The sequence below is a fragment of the Sturnus vulgaris genome, chromosome 3 (assembly GCF_052056855.1).
Source record: "Sturnus vulgaris isolate bStuVul1 chromosome 3, bStuVul1.hap1, whole genome shotgun sequence".
Taxonomy (NCBI): domain Eukaryota; kingdom Metazoa; phylum Chordata; class Aves; order Passeriformes; family Sturnidae; genus Sturnus; species Sturnus vulgaris.
In genome coordinates, this window is record NC_142245.1 from 76,460,982 (window position 1) to 76,476,042 (window position 15,061).

The 15,061-nt window shown below is 35.9% G+C and overlaps 1 protein-coding gene across 4 annotated transcripts in view; it reads right to left on the reverse strand.

Moving 5' to 3' along the window:
• The window catches only part of FUT9 (fucosyltransferase 9), a 96,865-nt gene that overhangs the window by 19,508 nt on the left and 62,296 nt on the right, over positions 1 to 15,061 (reverse strand). For 2 of the 4 annotated variants that reach the window (XM_088162027.1, XM_088162028.1), the window contains exon 2: positions 4,894 to 4,987. The exons of the other annotated variants lie outside the window; for them this stretch is intronic. In XM_088162027.1, coding sequence (XP_088018153.1) covers positions 4,894 to 4,960 — 67 coding nt within the window. In that variant the 5' untranslated portion in view covers positions 4,961 to 4,987. The remainder of the gene's footprint in view (positions 1 to 4,893; positions 4,988 to 15,061) is intronic. 4 annotated transcript variants of the gene reach the window in all.

Below are 15,061 nucleotides of genomic sequence, written 5' to 3' on the forward strand. Positions count from 1 at the left end.
GAAAGACTTTTTTCTAAGGGCATAAAGATAGGGGAAGCACAAATATGGACTTTCCTGGTCTTCACTGATCAGCACTTTGCCTTTTGCTTTGAAAGCTGTTGTTACTCCCTGAAAAATAAGCCCTGCCTTCTCTATAATAAGGGTGGCAGATGTTTGCTATCGTGCATCATAAATCTGAAGGTGTATTTCAGTGGTAAATACAGAGCATGAAACCCACCACTTGAATGTCACTCCCGTAGCTCAGCTAACATCCTGTCCCTGTCATTTTAGCATCCTAATTACATCAACATTGTCCTTTGTGACTCTCACTGCAGATTTCCAATCAAAATGTCTGCGATGAGGGAAGTAGCATTATTGCAATCAAATAGATGAACAACATCTCTAAATAATCCTAGCTTGTTTAGCTTCCCAGACACACTATCAAACATAGATCTGAACAGCTAAACATGACAGGAAAGCACACCTATGCTGTGAACTGCTCTGGCTTAGCTGCTGAGGAGCAGCTAAACACGGATGAAAATTGCCAGACTTCAGTGCACCTCACTCCTGGGACCCTATAACATTGAAGGATGGTAAAAAAAGAGCATAACCAATATAATCTCTGCCTTTTACTACCTTTCCTCTGTGCTTTCATACATGCATATGAATTCACACACAAAAAAAAATCCCACACCATAAAATTATTAAAAATGTTTCCACGATTGTTTTTGATTCAATTTCGTGGTAAACCTAAATCCAGGAAGCCTGAGGTTCCTGGGTTCTGCAGCACTGTGAATACACAGAGCTTCCATTTTCTCAAGGAGATACATTTCTGGGAATCACACCTGTACTGCAGATCTTGAAAGAGTAATGTGCTCTACCCCAAAAACTAAGATGAAAAAATACAGTACTGGTTGCAAAAAATCCTATTAGGAGACTGTAGGAAAGCAGCTCCTGAGCTTCACTGCTATTTCCAACAGAGTATAAAGAACTGACTGCTTGTTCTCTCAAGGCAGAGAGCTCTTAACGTGGAAGGTTTGAAATAGTCTCAAACAAATGCTCTTTTTTACCTTTTCAATTTTTTTTCTTCTTTTGATGCCACATGGGTCTGACCCATGACTGCAGACTATTTTGTGTCGGGAGCAAAAGTTGCACTGGATACACCTGGCTGCAATGGTTCATTAGGAACTGGTTTAGCAATTGAATAGACCCAGAGTGGAAAAATATTTGAGTGATACTCTCTGTGATTTGGAGCTCATCAGAGGTATGGAATGAATATGGTCTGAACAGATCTAGCTCTATTACTGTTACAGAATAACTGATCTAACTCGGAGAAATTTGCCACTGTTTAAATGCTCCTGTCCTGTTTCACTGCATTTTGGGGTGATGTTAGTTAGCATGTGAAGTGAAGTATTTTCTGCGCATTGTGTTTTATTTTTTTTTTCTGTTTTTCTCATAAAATGATCCATAAATTTACACTCCTATCGTCTGTTGACTTCTCTACCAGTGACAACACTAATGAAACAAAAACTTCTTCCTCTTCCCTGAGAATGGTATACACATGGCTGTCTGCACATTTGGTGAAGAAAGCAATGACTGTGGTTTGCCAGCACTGTCCTCGCTCCTAAGATGTGAAGAAATACGAAAAATATGTTTATTTTGTGCAAAAAATACATGCAACTTTTATTCTGCTGGGGAAAGACATACTGAAGTCCAAAAAAAGGTTTCAGAGCTACTTATGATAAAAATAGCTAAAAGTGTCTTTTTCCTTATCCTGTTAAAAAAAAAAAGTCAGGATCCTCCTTACAGAGCTCTCAGATCTAGAATCTGTTCTTGGACGAAAACTTCATCCTGAACCATCAAAGCTGCCTGTTCTGAACAGGGCATTGATCTGCAGCAAGTCTTCCCAAATGCACGTGGAGTTCCCATTCACGTTTTAGTCTCTTCTACAGTTTTTCCCTCAGACTGTCAATCTTACTACTTAATCAAGGTATCAGTTTTCAGCACTGCTCCCAAAGGATCGCTGACACAGTGATTGTCTGGGTTTGGAAATCCAGGTATAGCCAGAGATATTACCTGTAACCAAACCTATTTTTTTAATAAACTGTGGAAAGCATAATGACTGGTCTGATATTAAATTTTGCTATAAATGAAAGATCTGTGTTACATAACTAAAATCTCCCTCTATACCAAAGGGAAGAGGTTTATTTCACTGTGAAGTTCTTTACATTTTAAAAAGATAATTTAATTCTTTTACATATATGACTATACTTTAGAATGCCATAAAATAGGATCTGTGATGGCACTTCTGACAGAAATTAGAAATGAGAGCAACCTATTAATAAGTTTGATTGTTGATGACATTTTACCTGGTCTGCTTGAATGTTGAAAGAGCTGATGGGCACACTGGCAAGTCACATCTTATGCCTTGATTTAGTTTCCTCAAACAAAAAATGGAGTTAAAGAGACTCACCTTCTCTGTACTGCATTCTGAAAATAGGTAGAGAAATTATCGTGTAACTAATATCGTGTAACTGTTTCTCTTGTACTGACTGAATCCTCTTTTAAGTGAGTAATTGGGATCTGACAGCTTTGGGCTTGCAAATCAGAGCAGATGAGATTCAGCAGACTGGAAAAGCAAAAATTAAAAAGTGATCTATCAGATTACTTCCTAATCTCAGTGTCATGTCAAGTGCATGAAGTAGGTTGTAGTGACTGCAGAAGAAAATCTGAGTTGAATCTCTGGTAGGTCCAGATCATCAGATCGTAGCCTCAAGGTGTTTGCTTTCCAAATAAGACCAAAATAACTTGTTTTAGTTCAGACATCATGGGAGCACCAGCTGTAATTTACCTGAGCTGATGTATCCAACCTTTCATCATGGCTTTGAGGGGCTGATGGCACTGATGCCCTGAAAAACAACACGGAGCAGAGCTGGCTCACTTCTTGACTACGGCCAGATCCGCTATGCAGCAAAGATCCTACACAGCACAGACATTGTGGCAGTCCTTATGAATCACAGTTTGTTAGCACTGCTACTACTTTACACAAAAGGCCAATGAGGTCAGAATTTGCTCACAGGAGGCGCGTACAGGTAATAGTAATACACTGCATGGGACTTGTGTAAAGGATTTCCAGTTTGAAAGATTGTCATGCACTTTCTTTTATTGACACAAAGCCTTTTTAAGTTGAGAAAATAAAGTTTCTATTCTAGTATTACTTCAAAGCCAAGAAAAAGCAGTTTTCAGTCTCAAGGTGATATGAAGAAGGATAAAACTGATGGAGACAGAGAAAAAGCAGACTAGGCAGATATATCCCAACTGCTATGCAGTACAGCTATTATTATTATTATTATTATTATTATTATTATTATTATTATTATTATTACATTTTCTCTCCCTTTGTATACTCTATGTTTAGAGACTTGGAAGTAGAGAAGAATTAGCAATCTCCATTCATCTATTTCTTACTTTCAGAGATATTTCAAATGCTTTTTCAGATGGCATGGATCTAAACCCAAAGAAATCAATAAGTAGACTGGAGCAGTTACACATTAGAAAAAAGGAAAAAAAAGGTATTGATGGAGTTCTGTCCTGTGTAACTTATTTCTTACTGCATTACTAGTGTAGTTATGACATTAAGCATGCTTCTATTAAAATTCATTAACAAAGGTTATTTTTGAGAACGTTTAAAAGTATAAGATTTTGGTTGTGGTGTACCCCATTGTCTCTGAGGCAAAAGTTACCCCAAATTCCTTCTTCAGTTTTCTTCTCTCAGCTACTTCAGATTATTTCTCCAAAACACAATTTCCAATTCAAAACTATATTTTTGAATGACATACAGCAGTGATCACAGATAATTCTTTTTTTCTGTATTATAACTTTAATATGCTCTTAGGAAGCTCACAATATTGTTTTAAAAACTTAGTTATGAGGATAATAAGCATGAATGAAGACTCTTATTTCTATTTTCTTTCATAATCCCTTCTCCGTGGGAGCTAAAAAAAGGTGTTGTGACAATGCGAAAATTAAATATGAAGCATCTGCAAGTGTTTCCATTTCTCTGCAAAGACCTATATATAAAATTGGCTTTTTAAATCTTCTTACAGAGTATTTTATAACTGTTTTACATGGAGTATAAATAAATCACTTAATTTTGGACCAGCAATCTAATAAATATGAAGAATCCTAATGGAATTAACTCTTTTACACAGAAAAAAAATGGTAACTCTTGCCATGCGAGTCTAATGGTGATGGCCACATTAAATTCATTGTTTAGTACATACTAATGGTTTTGAGAACAAGTGTAATTTAAACTTGAGCTATATGTTGTAGAATTCTACAAAGTCCCAAGTAAAAACAGTAAGCTTGGTGAAATGCACTTGTGTCCTATTCGTGGAAGGAATAAGGTCACACTTTTAAAAATCACCTGACATCCATATGCTTTAGAAAGCCATTACTGTTTTCAAAACTAACCTAGACATTTCAATTGGGATTTCAATCTTCTGAAAGTTAGGCAGATTTTCTAAATTGGTTGTATAATCTATTTTCATATTAATGGAGAGAGACTACTCAGTAAGTAATTCACAAAATACCTGTCTTTTAGGGAGTCTAGATGCTTATTTCTTATTTCCTCTAGGGATTTAGAGTTATTAAGTCTCTTTTGGAGTCAAGTGGATGAAGTAAGGTGAGTTCTTTCTGGATTAGCAGGTTGGGAATGTAAGGAGCATTTCTTAAATGCCATTCTAGAAAATAGGAGAATCAAATCCAAATACCTTTTGTGTTTGGTTTGGGTTCTTATCTTCCAGGAAAGAAACCTAACAACTAAGCTGTAAGGAGGAATTCAGAAATTAAGGTCTTTGTGCATCACCGGTGAGACTTAAATACTTGACTACTGTAACAGAATGCGATTCTCACCAGAACATTGTGGATGTGGAGACAAAATCTTCCATCTGTGATGCATCCTAGAATACAGCAGCTTCATGAGACAGATTGCAGAATGGGTAAATATCTGTTTTAAAATGAAACAAAACACATTTTAAGAACATCTTGTGACATCATAAGTCAGTGCTTTCAGCTACAATTAGATATCCTTCCTCTCTCTCTCCATGCTGACTTTTGTGAAGTTCCGTCATGCTCCAAAAATCATGAAGGGGTGAGACATACTGTAGGGAGAACACGTTTTGGTTTGAGAATCCTAGGAGGGTAATGAGATGTCCCCAGGCTTTTGGTAGCTCAGTCACAGTAGAAAGGTTTGTGATTTCCTCAGAGCCAAGGAGCCAATGTGTGGATTTTTATTCTGGAGACTTCACCAACAATTTGGATGAAGAGTCTCCAGAGACAGCCTACACGGCAGCTGAGAGGGTAGAATGTCCCACAGGTGCCTAAACATTTGAACTTAAGAACATGAAGCTGTTGCCTAAGTCCTCTTCAATGAGACTTTGACTCTCTAGGCTCTATATGGAATATTTCCATAGGTGCCTGCAGGTCAAATGTTTTACTTTTATGTCAGGACCTAAAAATTCAAATAATACACCAAGGGGAATTGTTAAAGATTCTGGGTATTATATTAAGCAATTAACATTCCTACCTTCAAATTCTGCCCTCTCCATACCTTGTAATTGCCTTTGAAAATGAGATTTTATAAACTCTTTTATAACATAGTGTAAGAAACTACCCTCCCCTTTAACTAGAAAAATGCAGAAGTTTTGTTGGTTCAAACATTGACTTAATGTTCATAACATCAGGTTTGACTATAAAGAAGAAATAAAAGAGAGTGTAAATACTAGTCTTTTAGGGGTTTGATATGTTTGAAAACAGAATCCAATTAAACCTCTATATTTGCTAATCTTTGTCTTAATAAAGTTGCTGTGGGTGTTATTGGCTGTTTATATCATGAAAACATGGAGAAGCAGCATGATTATTTTCATATTTGTGTTTAGATATTTTTCCATTCATGCATGCGAAAACCTGCTTAATCCAAGTTAATATAGAAATCAGCAAATAGTTTTAAAAAGGAGAGAAGGTAATTAACTTCACTTCTTAATGGTGCTCCTAATTTAAACTATGCAAGAGATGTTTAATGAGTGGGAGAAATGTTGCAGAAAAAAACCTGTTCTTAGATTAAAAAACGAAAATGGGAATCAGCAGTTTGAATCTATCTTCAGCAGACTTACGCTGTGACCTTAATCAAAGTATTTAATTTTTGTGCCCTGCAGTTTTTCTATAAAACAGAAATAATGAAAGTCAACTTGCTGAGAGGTTGTGGGCCTTTAAATTTTTAGTATTTATATCTTCTGAGAGAATACAGATAGGATTGCAGAGTGTGATGAATGATTAACATTCTTCTGCTATTACCAAGCTCTGATATTTTTGCCCAGCTATTTTATCATACAAAAATCTTTACTTTTTATAACCCTGCATCCAACAACTACCCTGATGGAAATGTATTGAGCAAAAAATGTTAAGTCCTTCTCATGTCTCTTAAATGTAATTAATGCCCAAATTACTCTCAAAAGCAGTAGGCAACAATGATGTTCAAGTCTACCTCCATTGCTTGCACCTGCCAGTTCCACAGAAAGATGAGTAAAGAGTGTCTACCAGGTAAAATATATTTACCACAAATTAATGGTTTAAAACCCCCCAAGTCAGCACAGAACTCATTGTCTTCAGGCTTGGCATGCAGGTCCTGGAGAATGGAAAAACCCCACAACTTTCTGCTTCTGATTGAGCTGGTGAATACACTCGTGGGCAACAGACAAGATTGGTTTTGCAAGCAATGGATTCCTGAAGCACAAGTCTGGCTCACACACCTGCTGGATCTGGGTACCCCTGACAGAATATTAAGCAAACCTCTCAAACAGCAGTTACAAGAAAAAGGCTATACAGGTAGCACTCTATATAGCAAGCCATCTAATTGACACTAATGAATTGTTCAGAGAAATTAGAGTAATACTTGTGATGAACATGTGCTGCTATTTTGAATCAACAAGTAATTGCCAACACATATCTTCAAAAATTTCCTGCATAGTTCAACAAAAAGAGGTTAATGGTCTTTTTAATATTTTCTTATAATTATTTGCCTTACTTTGTGTATTGTTACCTTGGATTGGGGTGTGCTGAAAAAGATCTTCAACTTCTTTAAATATCTGTTGCAGCTAAGCAAGTGAAACTTCTCACCAATTTATTTGTCAGCATATACTAGGAGAGGGTGCAGGTATGCTTTCTGGTTATAGAAAATAATTTTATTTTGCATATAGAAAATTCGAATGCTGTCACACAAAATATGTAACAAGACTACAAAACCAGAGGATTAGTATGCTTTCCTATCTACATTTAATCCTGGAGTTTGCATGGATATATCCCCATGAACAGTAGTATAAAATGCAATGACATCAGAAACATTCTACACCTTGACTCTAGACCGTGTTGTACTATAGAGCCTGAACTGTTATAAATAGAGTGCAAACAGTGCATAGAGAACTCTTGTCTGTACATGTCTTCTCTACCTTCTTTCAAAATAAAAATCTAAAGGGCAGTGTCACTACCTAGGATGTTGCAGACTGCAAAGAGCTTTTTATTTGAAAGCTGCAAGCACCAGCTCAGGATATTAATTCCACCATGCCATTATAAACATGAAACGAATCAAACAAGCAAAAAAAAAACCAAAAAAACAAAAACCCGAAGAGAAAATAAAATCTGTCCAAAATCTGTCCACAATAAACACAGATCCAAAAATGTTTTATGAAAATGTTGTGATATAGAGAATAACACAATAAAACAGTTAGAGAATATGGAATAAAGATTGCTGTTTAGTTATTTACTTTTTTATTTTTTTATTATTGAAATGATAATTCAATCTTTGTAATTTAAAATGGTACTAGTAACCTGCAAAAATATAAATAAGTTTTACTGTGATGAAAAAACCAGCCTTTTCAGGACAGAATCATAATCTCTTCTATCAGACTTGAAGAGAATGAAACATTTGTCACTATGACTGGTCTTAAATTCACAGAAAATGATACAGGGATGCAAAAAGTACGATTTCATATTATTGAATGCTATGGACATCACAAGCACTGCACATGATAAGTGAAAACGACAGATCTAAACCATGTAGCAAGTATGTTAAATAATGATTTGAGCAAAGTAAGAGTGCAAACTAAACACTCCTCTTATTTATGGCTTACTGGCAAAAAAATTTGAGTGCCCTTAGAAGGACAAGATGTAGATATTTTTGACCAATATGATTATATTTTTAATGTGTCAAATAAATTTACAACCCTGGAACACATTTGCAATCTATCAGATTAATCTAACTATGTAAGTGTCAGATGTGATTTGAAGAAGCTGAAGGAAGAAATGCAATTAAGATATAAAAAAGGCACAATAAGTTTATTCTTTTTTTAATTCCTTCTGTCCAACTTTCCTACGTGCTTGCCACACCTCTCCAGTCTGACCTTCAGGATATACAACCAAACATGCAAAACATGAGGTTTCTTATTTTGTGCTCATAGCCTTTTCCCCCATCTCCTTTCTATTTCGAATCCATTAAATATTTCAGTTGTAGCTTGGGTATTTTCAGACCTAAATAGAAGAGTTTCTTGCTTTTTAAAGGTAAAAAATGTGAAAAAATTTTTATTTTTATCTGGTTCATACACTAAAAGATTTCTCTTAAATCATTCTTATTGACTTTCTCAGTAAAATGCCTCTTGATTAGCCTCTGGTTTTCTCTGGAGTATGCCAAATTCTCCTTCAAAGCTGGGTCAAAGCCTTTTGAATATTCCCAGCTTGCTGGTGTGTAGGGTGAGGATTTCAGGTGAGTGTTGCAGCTTGCATTAAACCTGTCTGGTGTGCTGAGGATACAGCTGGGGCTGTGCCAAACACACAGCAGCCCTAGGAGCACAGCCCCAGGGGAGAAACCACCATGCTGCACAGCCTTACCTTCAAGCAGCTGAAGAACACTTGCCTTAAAGCATTTGTTAGATTTGCTCTTAAAAGGCCAAAGTTATACTTCAGGAACACATACTAATTTAAAATGGAATTGGCAGCTACTTGCTACAGTGAGATTTCCCAGTGAGTGACTCTCCTGGATGATCTGAGCAGTTTTTTACACAGAATATTGAAAATGAATTGCAGCACAAAACCTCTTAACTCCCTATACTTACCAAAGGCATTTTTTCCCACTCCCTCTCTTCCAATAGACTTATTTTTCAATGTTTCTGTTTACCCCCTCAGGGAAATCAAAAGTGAGCATGTGTCTTTGTTCTTTTTTTTGCTCCATCTGATATCATATTAGCTTTGAGTCACCTGCATTGTCCCGAGCTCTCTGTCTGATCTTGTCTAGGAATTGTACTCATTAACTCAGCTGAAACTTCAGTTTACAAAGACATCACTAGCATAATGTACAGAGTACAGAGTCAAGGTCAGGTTGTTTAACATATGCATTTGTTCAGCTGTTTTTGAATTTCCTCCTGCAAGCATGAGCTTGGGGACTGAGTGAGCAAGCTCAATACTCTTGGAGATCATAAATAGAATAATTAGATGTAAGGTTCTTGCATCTGCAAAACTGGGTTTTCAGCTTTAAGATTTTTTTTTTTGCTGTTGTTTAAAAGATGTTAAAAAAATGTTAGCTACTACAAATAGAAAAGATAGAGTGTATTACATTATCTGAAGAATATTTAAATACATGTAAATAGTAGCTGTATTACAAAACTTGTGAAAAATAGTAAAGTTAAGACTGCAAATGGAAGTTGTTCTTTCTTGATGGCTCTAAACTATGATATATATATAATGAGAAAAATTGTCATTTTTGCTCAAACAGAAAATCTAAAGTACTTTTTTTGTATACAATACATTTTATTATTCAGTGGAATTTGACTTGTACTTTTGTGTTAGGAGTGATGTCTTGCTTATTAGATGATGGACAGAGCCTCTCTCAAGCTGAGTTGATTTCGGTCAACAGGTAGCTCAAACTTTTTAAATATTTTGCAAATGATATGACCACAGAACTTGCTTCTTTATAAAGATGTATTTTAACTGGTTGATGTAACACTTGTAGTTTCTTAAATATTACAGTAATAATATATCTTTTGTCGAATTCCTCGAGGGCTTAATCAAAACAAAAATTTCATTGTGTTTGCATTATGAAAGTTCCCTTGCAGGTGGAAAACTCGCCACAAGAAATATTTTGCCTGAGCCAAGATATGGTAAGTGATGGCAAGGAGCCTGGTTAAAAAACCTGAGAGAGCAGATGAGGGCTTTAGCAGCAATAAAAGAAAACATAGTCTAAGCTCATCTGAAGGAACCACATGGCCTTATCATGGCACTAAAGGCAATGGAAAAAGAGGAACTGAAAATTTTCTCTTGCTAGTTAAGGCATCACTGTTTTTTTAATGTTTGGATTATCTGAACAATCTGCAAGCACTGCCTCATGGCAATCCAGTCATATGGTGGGAAGGGATGGAACATCTGGGTAAGAAAAACATAGAGTGTTCCTATGTCCACACACTAGATGAATGCTCCTATTGCTGATCCTTATTTTATTCCCTTTCTTTCCAGTGTACTTTACAATTTTTCTATATAGCAAATATTTTCCAGCATGGTCTTCAGTCTTTCCAGGCTGATTTCTGTTTGATCAGTGCTTGCTGAATGCCCTGAATAGATAATCTGAAATCTTTAAATCTAATTGAATTATTTATTATCTTTTTAAGTAGACAACTAACTCTGCACTTAGCCTCTGAGATGTAGAACTGAAGTGGATGCTGTCTTGGCTGCCACAGAGGCCAGCATTTGGCCAGAATTTTCTTCTCTTTCTCCTTTTGCAGTGTGACTACCACAATGAAGGTGTTGTCCCCTTAGTCCCTTTAAAGAAGAGACCTTTTCTACAGGATATGTCCTCTTAAAACACAGGTGAGAAGGGATGTTTAGAAAATGCAGTTATACACCACAAGTAGAAGCCAAAAGGCACGTATAGGCAATAACAGGGATGCTGTTTGTATGAATTATGTCTCAATAATTGCACTGCTTCTGAGTTAAATAATTTCCTTACCCATTTTTCCATCATCTTTTCTCCATCAAATTACAAGTATGATATATGAGTGCAAAATAGCCCTAAGATTGCCCTGGTATACTACAATTCTTTCCTGAACTGAAAGATTCCATCCCGGATAACACTCACAAATTGTCTTTCCATCCTGCACCCACTCACTTCACTTTTAACATTAATCTCCAAGGTAAAATCATCTTAAACACTCTTTGAAATACATTCTGCACAGGTGTTAGGGGTAATTTCCTCTGCTCTGAACTCATATGCATCTTCTATTCTTTTATGCAGGCAGTACAGTGGCCACTTTTTTCTGGCTTTTCTGCCTTATAATCCAAATCTTGCAGCAATTTTTGTAACTTCTTTCTAGTGAAAGGAAATTTGAGAATGAGAGAATACTGTGCTCAGAGTCACTTATCTTAAGAACCAGAAAAGAGTTCGGGCAGATACAGTTTAATGCTGCAATGCCTAAAACTTCCACACTTGGAGCCAAGTGTAATGTTTGCACTGAGGAGTGCACTATGCTACTGAGAAAGGGAGAACTTGGAGTTGGTTTGCAATATAAAATCAGATGCACCTGTTCCCTTGAATGAATGGAACATTTAGATGTATACAAGGCAGATTTGCACTTATCAGCAGCTGAAACAATTTGATGCTTAAACTAGTCCAGAGCAGGGTCAATCTACAATTCCATTTTGCTTACAAGTAAGCAACTTCAGATAGTAGGTGTCATGTCTCTTAAACTGGAATATGGGTCCTGAAGCCCAGCCCCTGACTTTGGCCACCAAATGAGGTGTTAAGAGACCTTTCCTTCCTAGGATGTGAAGGATACATGACTGTAGAGTACAGCACTCAGAATTGTTAAGGTTGGAAAAGACCTATGAGAACATCAAATCCAAGTAGGAGCAAGTATTTTCAGAAGAGTGACCTAGCCAATAAACCAACAAACTCATTGTGGAAAGCTGTTGGTGAAACAAATTCTATTTTTTCCCATTGCATTTTATCAGTCAAAAACATGAGAGAAATGGAGGCTGAATGGCTTGTGCTTTTTCCACATCTCGCCAGTGCAAAGCTTTGTAGTTACAACACTCACCTAAGAAAAAGTGTTCTAGAGGTATTCTGCCAACATGCTCAATTGTAGGTACTCAGTAAATATAATGTTTGACCTGGAGTTAATTGAAAAGATAAGAAGTAAATTCTTCCTGTGTTGAGGAGGCATGAGGCCAGAATAGTTATAGTTGCCTTAGAACACTAATCTTCAAAACAGAGGCTTCACCTGCAAAGCTTGGATGTTGCCTTGAATTTAGACTCGGAAATTATTAATTTTTCTATTTGAACCTCCTGAATGTTCACACTTAAACTAAGCAGAATTACTCATGACCTTAACATTGAACACAGACAAAGTATTTGGATGGTCATGAACACGAATAAAGATATATCCAGAGTTCCTGCCTGGGTTCATATAAACTTGTCTCCCTTATCTACAAACTCATATACACAACCAGCATGGCTACTTTGGTTCCAAATTACAAGGTCCACAGCTGCTTCTGATCTGATGGGAAAACCCTCTTCTCTTTGGGAAAGAACCTTGCAAATCTCACAAATCTTTTTGAACTTTCTCCAGCTTCATCCAAGAAAGCCTATTTGTTATTGATGTTTGCACTAGGTAAGTTGTCCTCATGGGAATCAGCAGCATGATACTTTCTGGAATGAAACTAGTCTCTTGAGAACTCAAACATTCCTACATTAAAGTGCTGCTTGTTGATCATTTCTTTCTTGGTTCACATATGCACAAAAATACCAGTAAGTATCTAAATAGAATTGAAAAACATATTAAGATTTACTGGTGTTCTATTACAAAAAGGTACAGAATACTATATAATTATCTTTACTAAGAACTAAAATGTTTCACAACTATTTAACATTTTTTCTCCTTTTGCTGGCTGTAAATTCAGCTCCTATATAAAATTAGATAATTTAAAAAGTTATTAAAGCAAATGTCTACTCTTTTTAGAATAAAAATCTGCTGCTTCAGCCTCAAGTAGTTTCTCTTCCTGCATCGTTAAGTTGATTGACAGCCCATCCACTTTGTTCATCAAAAGGGTTGAGAAAGCTCTTTCCACCACAAGTTCTTGTCTGTTACTTTTAAAACATCAGATAACTTCCTTTATCTTTCAAGATGAAATGGCATTCACTGTATCTCAGGGTTTTATATTTTTTTTGTGTTTGTTAGCCTTGGGTTATCTTAATTTGACTTTTTTTGTCAGTTTTCTATGTCTTTTTCATTGTCCCAATTTAATCTGATCCTGGTGATGCTTTTTTTTCCATCGAAGTGATTTTTTGCTATTTCTCTTAGTTGACAATATAATTTTTCTTGAACTATTTCTCATGCTCTTTTCTAACTAGCTATGATATAAATCTATGCCACTCACAAAAAAGGCAGTTTATACTTTATTAATTGACCTACTTCAAGACACAAAATAGATTTTAATATCATTTGCAATATAAGCAAAACATTTTGTATTAAACTAGAACTATTCTGTGCTTCTCCAAAATTCAAAATATTCTAAGGCTGCTGGTATTTCTTATTGTCCTAACTTTCTAAAGGAGCTATAAAAGTCATTTACATTAGTGTGTGCTGATAATTCTACTGAGGTGTAACTCACATGTGAAGAGTTAAGCACATACCAAAGCAATAAGGAATAATTTTAAGACGATCATCTTTGGGTAGTTATTTAGAGAATATTGTACTGAAACAATTTGGATTCAAGTGCCCCATTTTTGGTTTGAAAAAGGCAAGACTAAGACACGTGCACATGATTCCTCATACCTACATATGAGTGCAAAATTTTTGGTACCTCAATCTAAAAAAGTGAACATTACCTTTGACAACTGTAATGGGGGACAATAACAGGGTAGCTTGGCCAAAAAATTAAAAAAAAAAAAAAAGTTATTTTCTTCTGGAAGTTCTGCTTTATTGAAAAGTTTATGATCAATTTCCAAATCAAGACTTGCATTTTCTCCAGCATATATGTCTGTATCTTGTGTCCTTTGACGACAGAGTAGCTATGTGTAGGTAAATATGAGAGAGCAGAACAGGCTTAATAAAAATCAACAACAGATTTGTTTGAATAAGAACTGCATGATCAATTTTTTTACTAGCAGGCTGGCAAGTATCCAAGGTTACAGTCTTTAGAGGGAACGAATATACAAAGAGTGAAGACAAGCTGAGATTCAGGGTAAAAATATTTTACTTACAATTTGAAAACTCTTGTCTTGGGAATATATAGCAACTTTATATTTTTAGTGTATTTCTGTAGTGCTAGATAGTACAAGCCTGACCTGTGTTGGCCCTAGAATTTTCATCTGTATGTATTAGGGCAAACTATATACCTTGGAGCTATTCTCTGCTCACTCTTTCCAGTTATTATTCCTAAAACTGACACACATGAGTTGGCAATATTAGAACTAGCACAAGATAAGTGACTTTTTGCTGCATTTCCCCCTCCTCCACTTAAGAAGATTAAGTGATGTAGCATAGATTTTATGTGCAGAAGACTTCTTTTCCAGAGAATTATAAAATATTTAAATCCATTTGTATAGAATTTTTCTCTGAAGTGAAATGCCCTTAGTGTTGCAAATGCACAGTTCTAACCAGCTCATTTTTGTCCTTTTGTTGGTGTGTCCTTCACACAGGAATGATTTATGCCACCAAAAGTGTGCTACAGCTAGTGCAGAATTGAACGTTTATCCAATCAAAATAGTTGCATTGCAAAAATGGTATTTTTTTTCTCTGCACAAGAATTAGAATATCCAGCCACTATGAAAACTGAGAAAGAATCTATGCTGTACTGACACTACTGCATTACCAAAGAAGGCACTATTGCCTTATAGAAGAATCCAAACTCAAATACAGGAATAGAATGGGTAAGGGAGATTATCCACAATTAAAGCAAAAACGAAACCACCAAAAAAACCCCACACCAAAGGATTCTTTGCCCAATCTTTCGGGCAAAGAACCGCATTTTTATTTCATTTTAA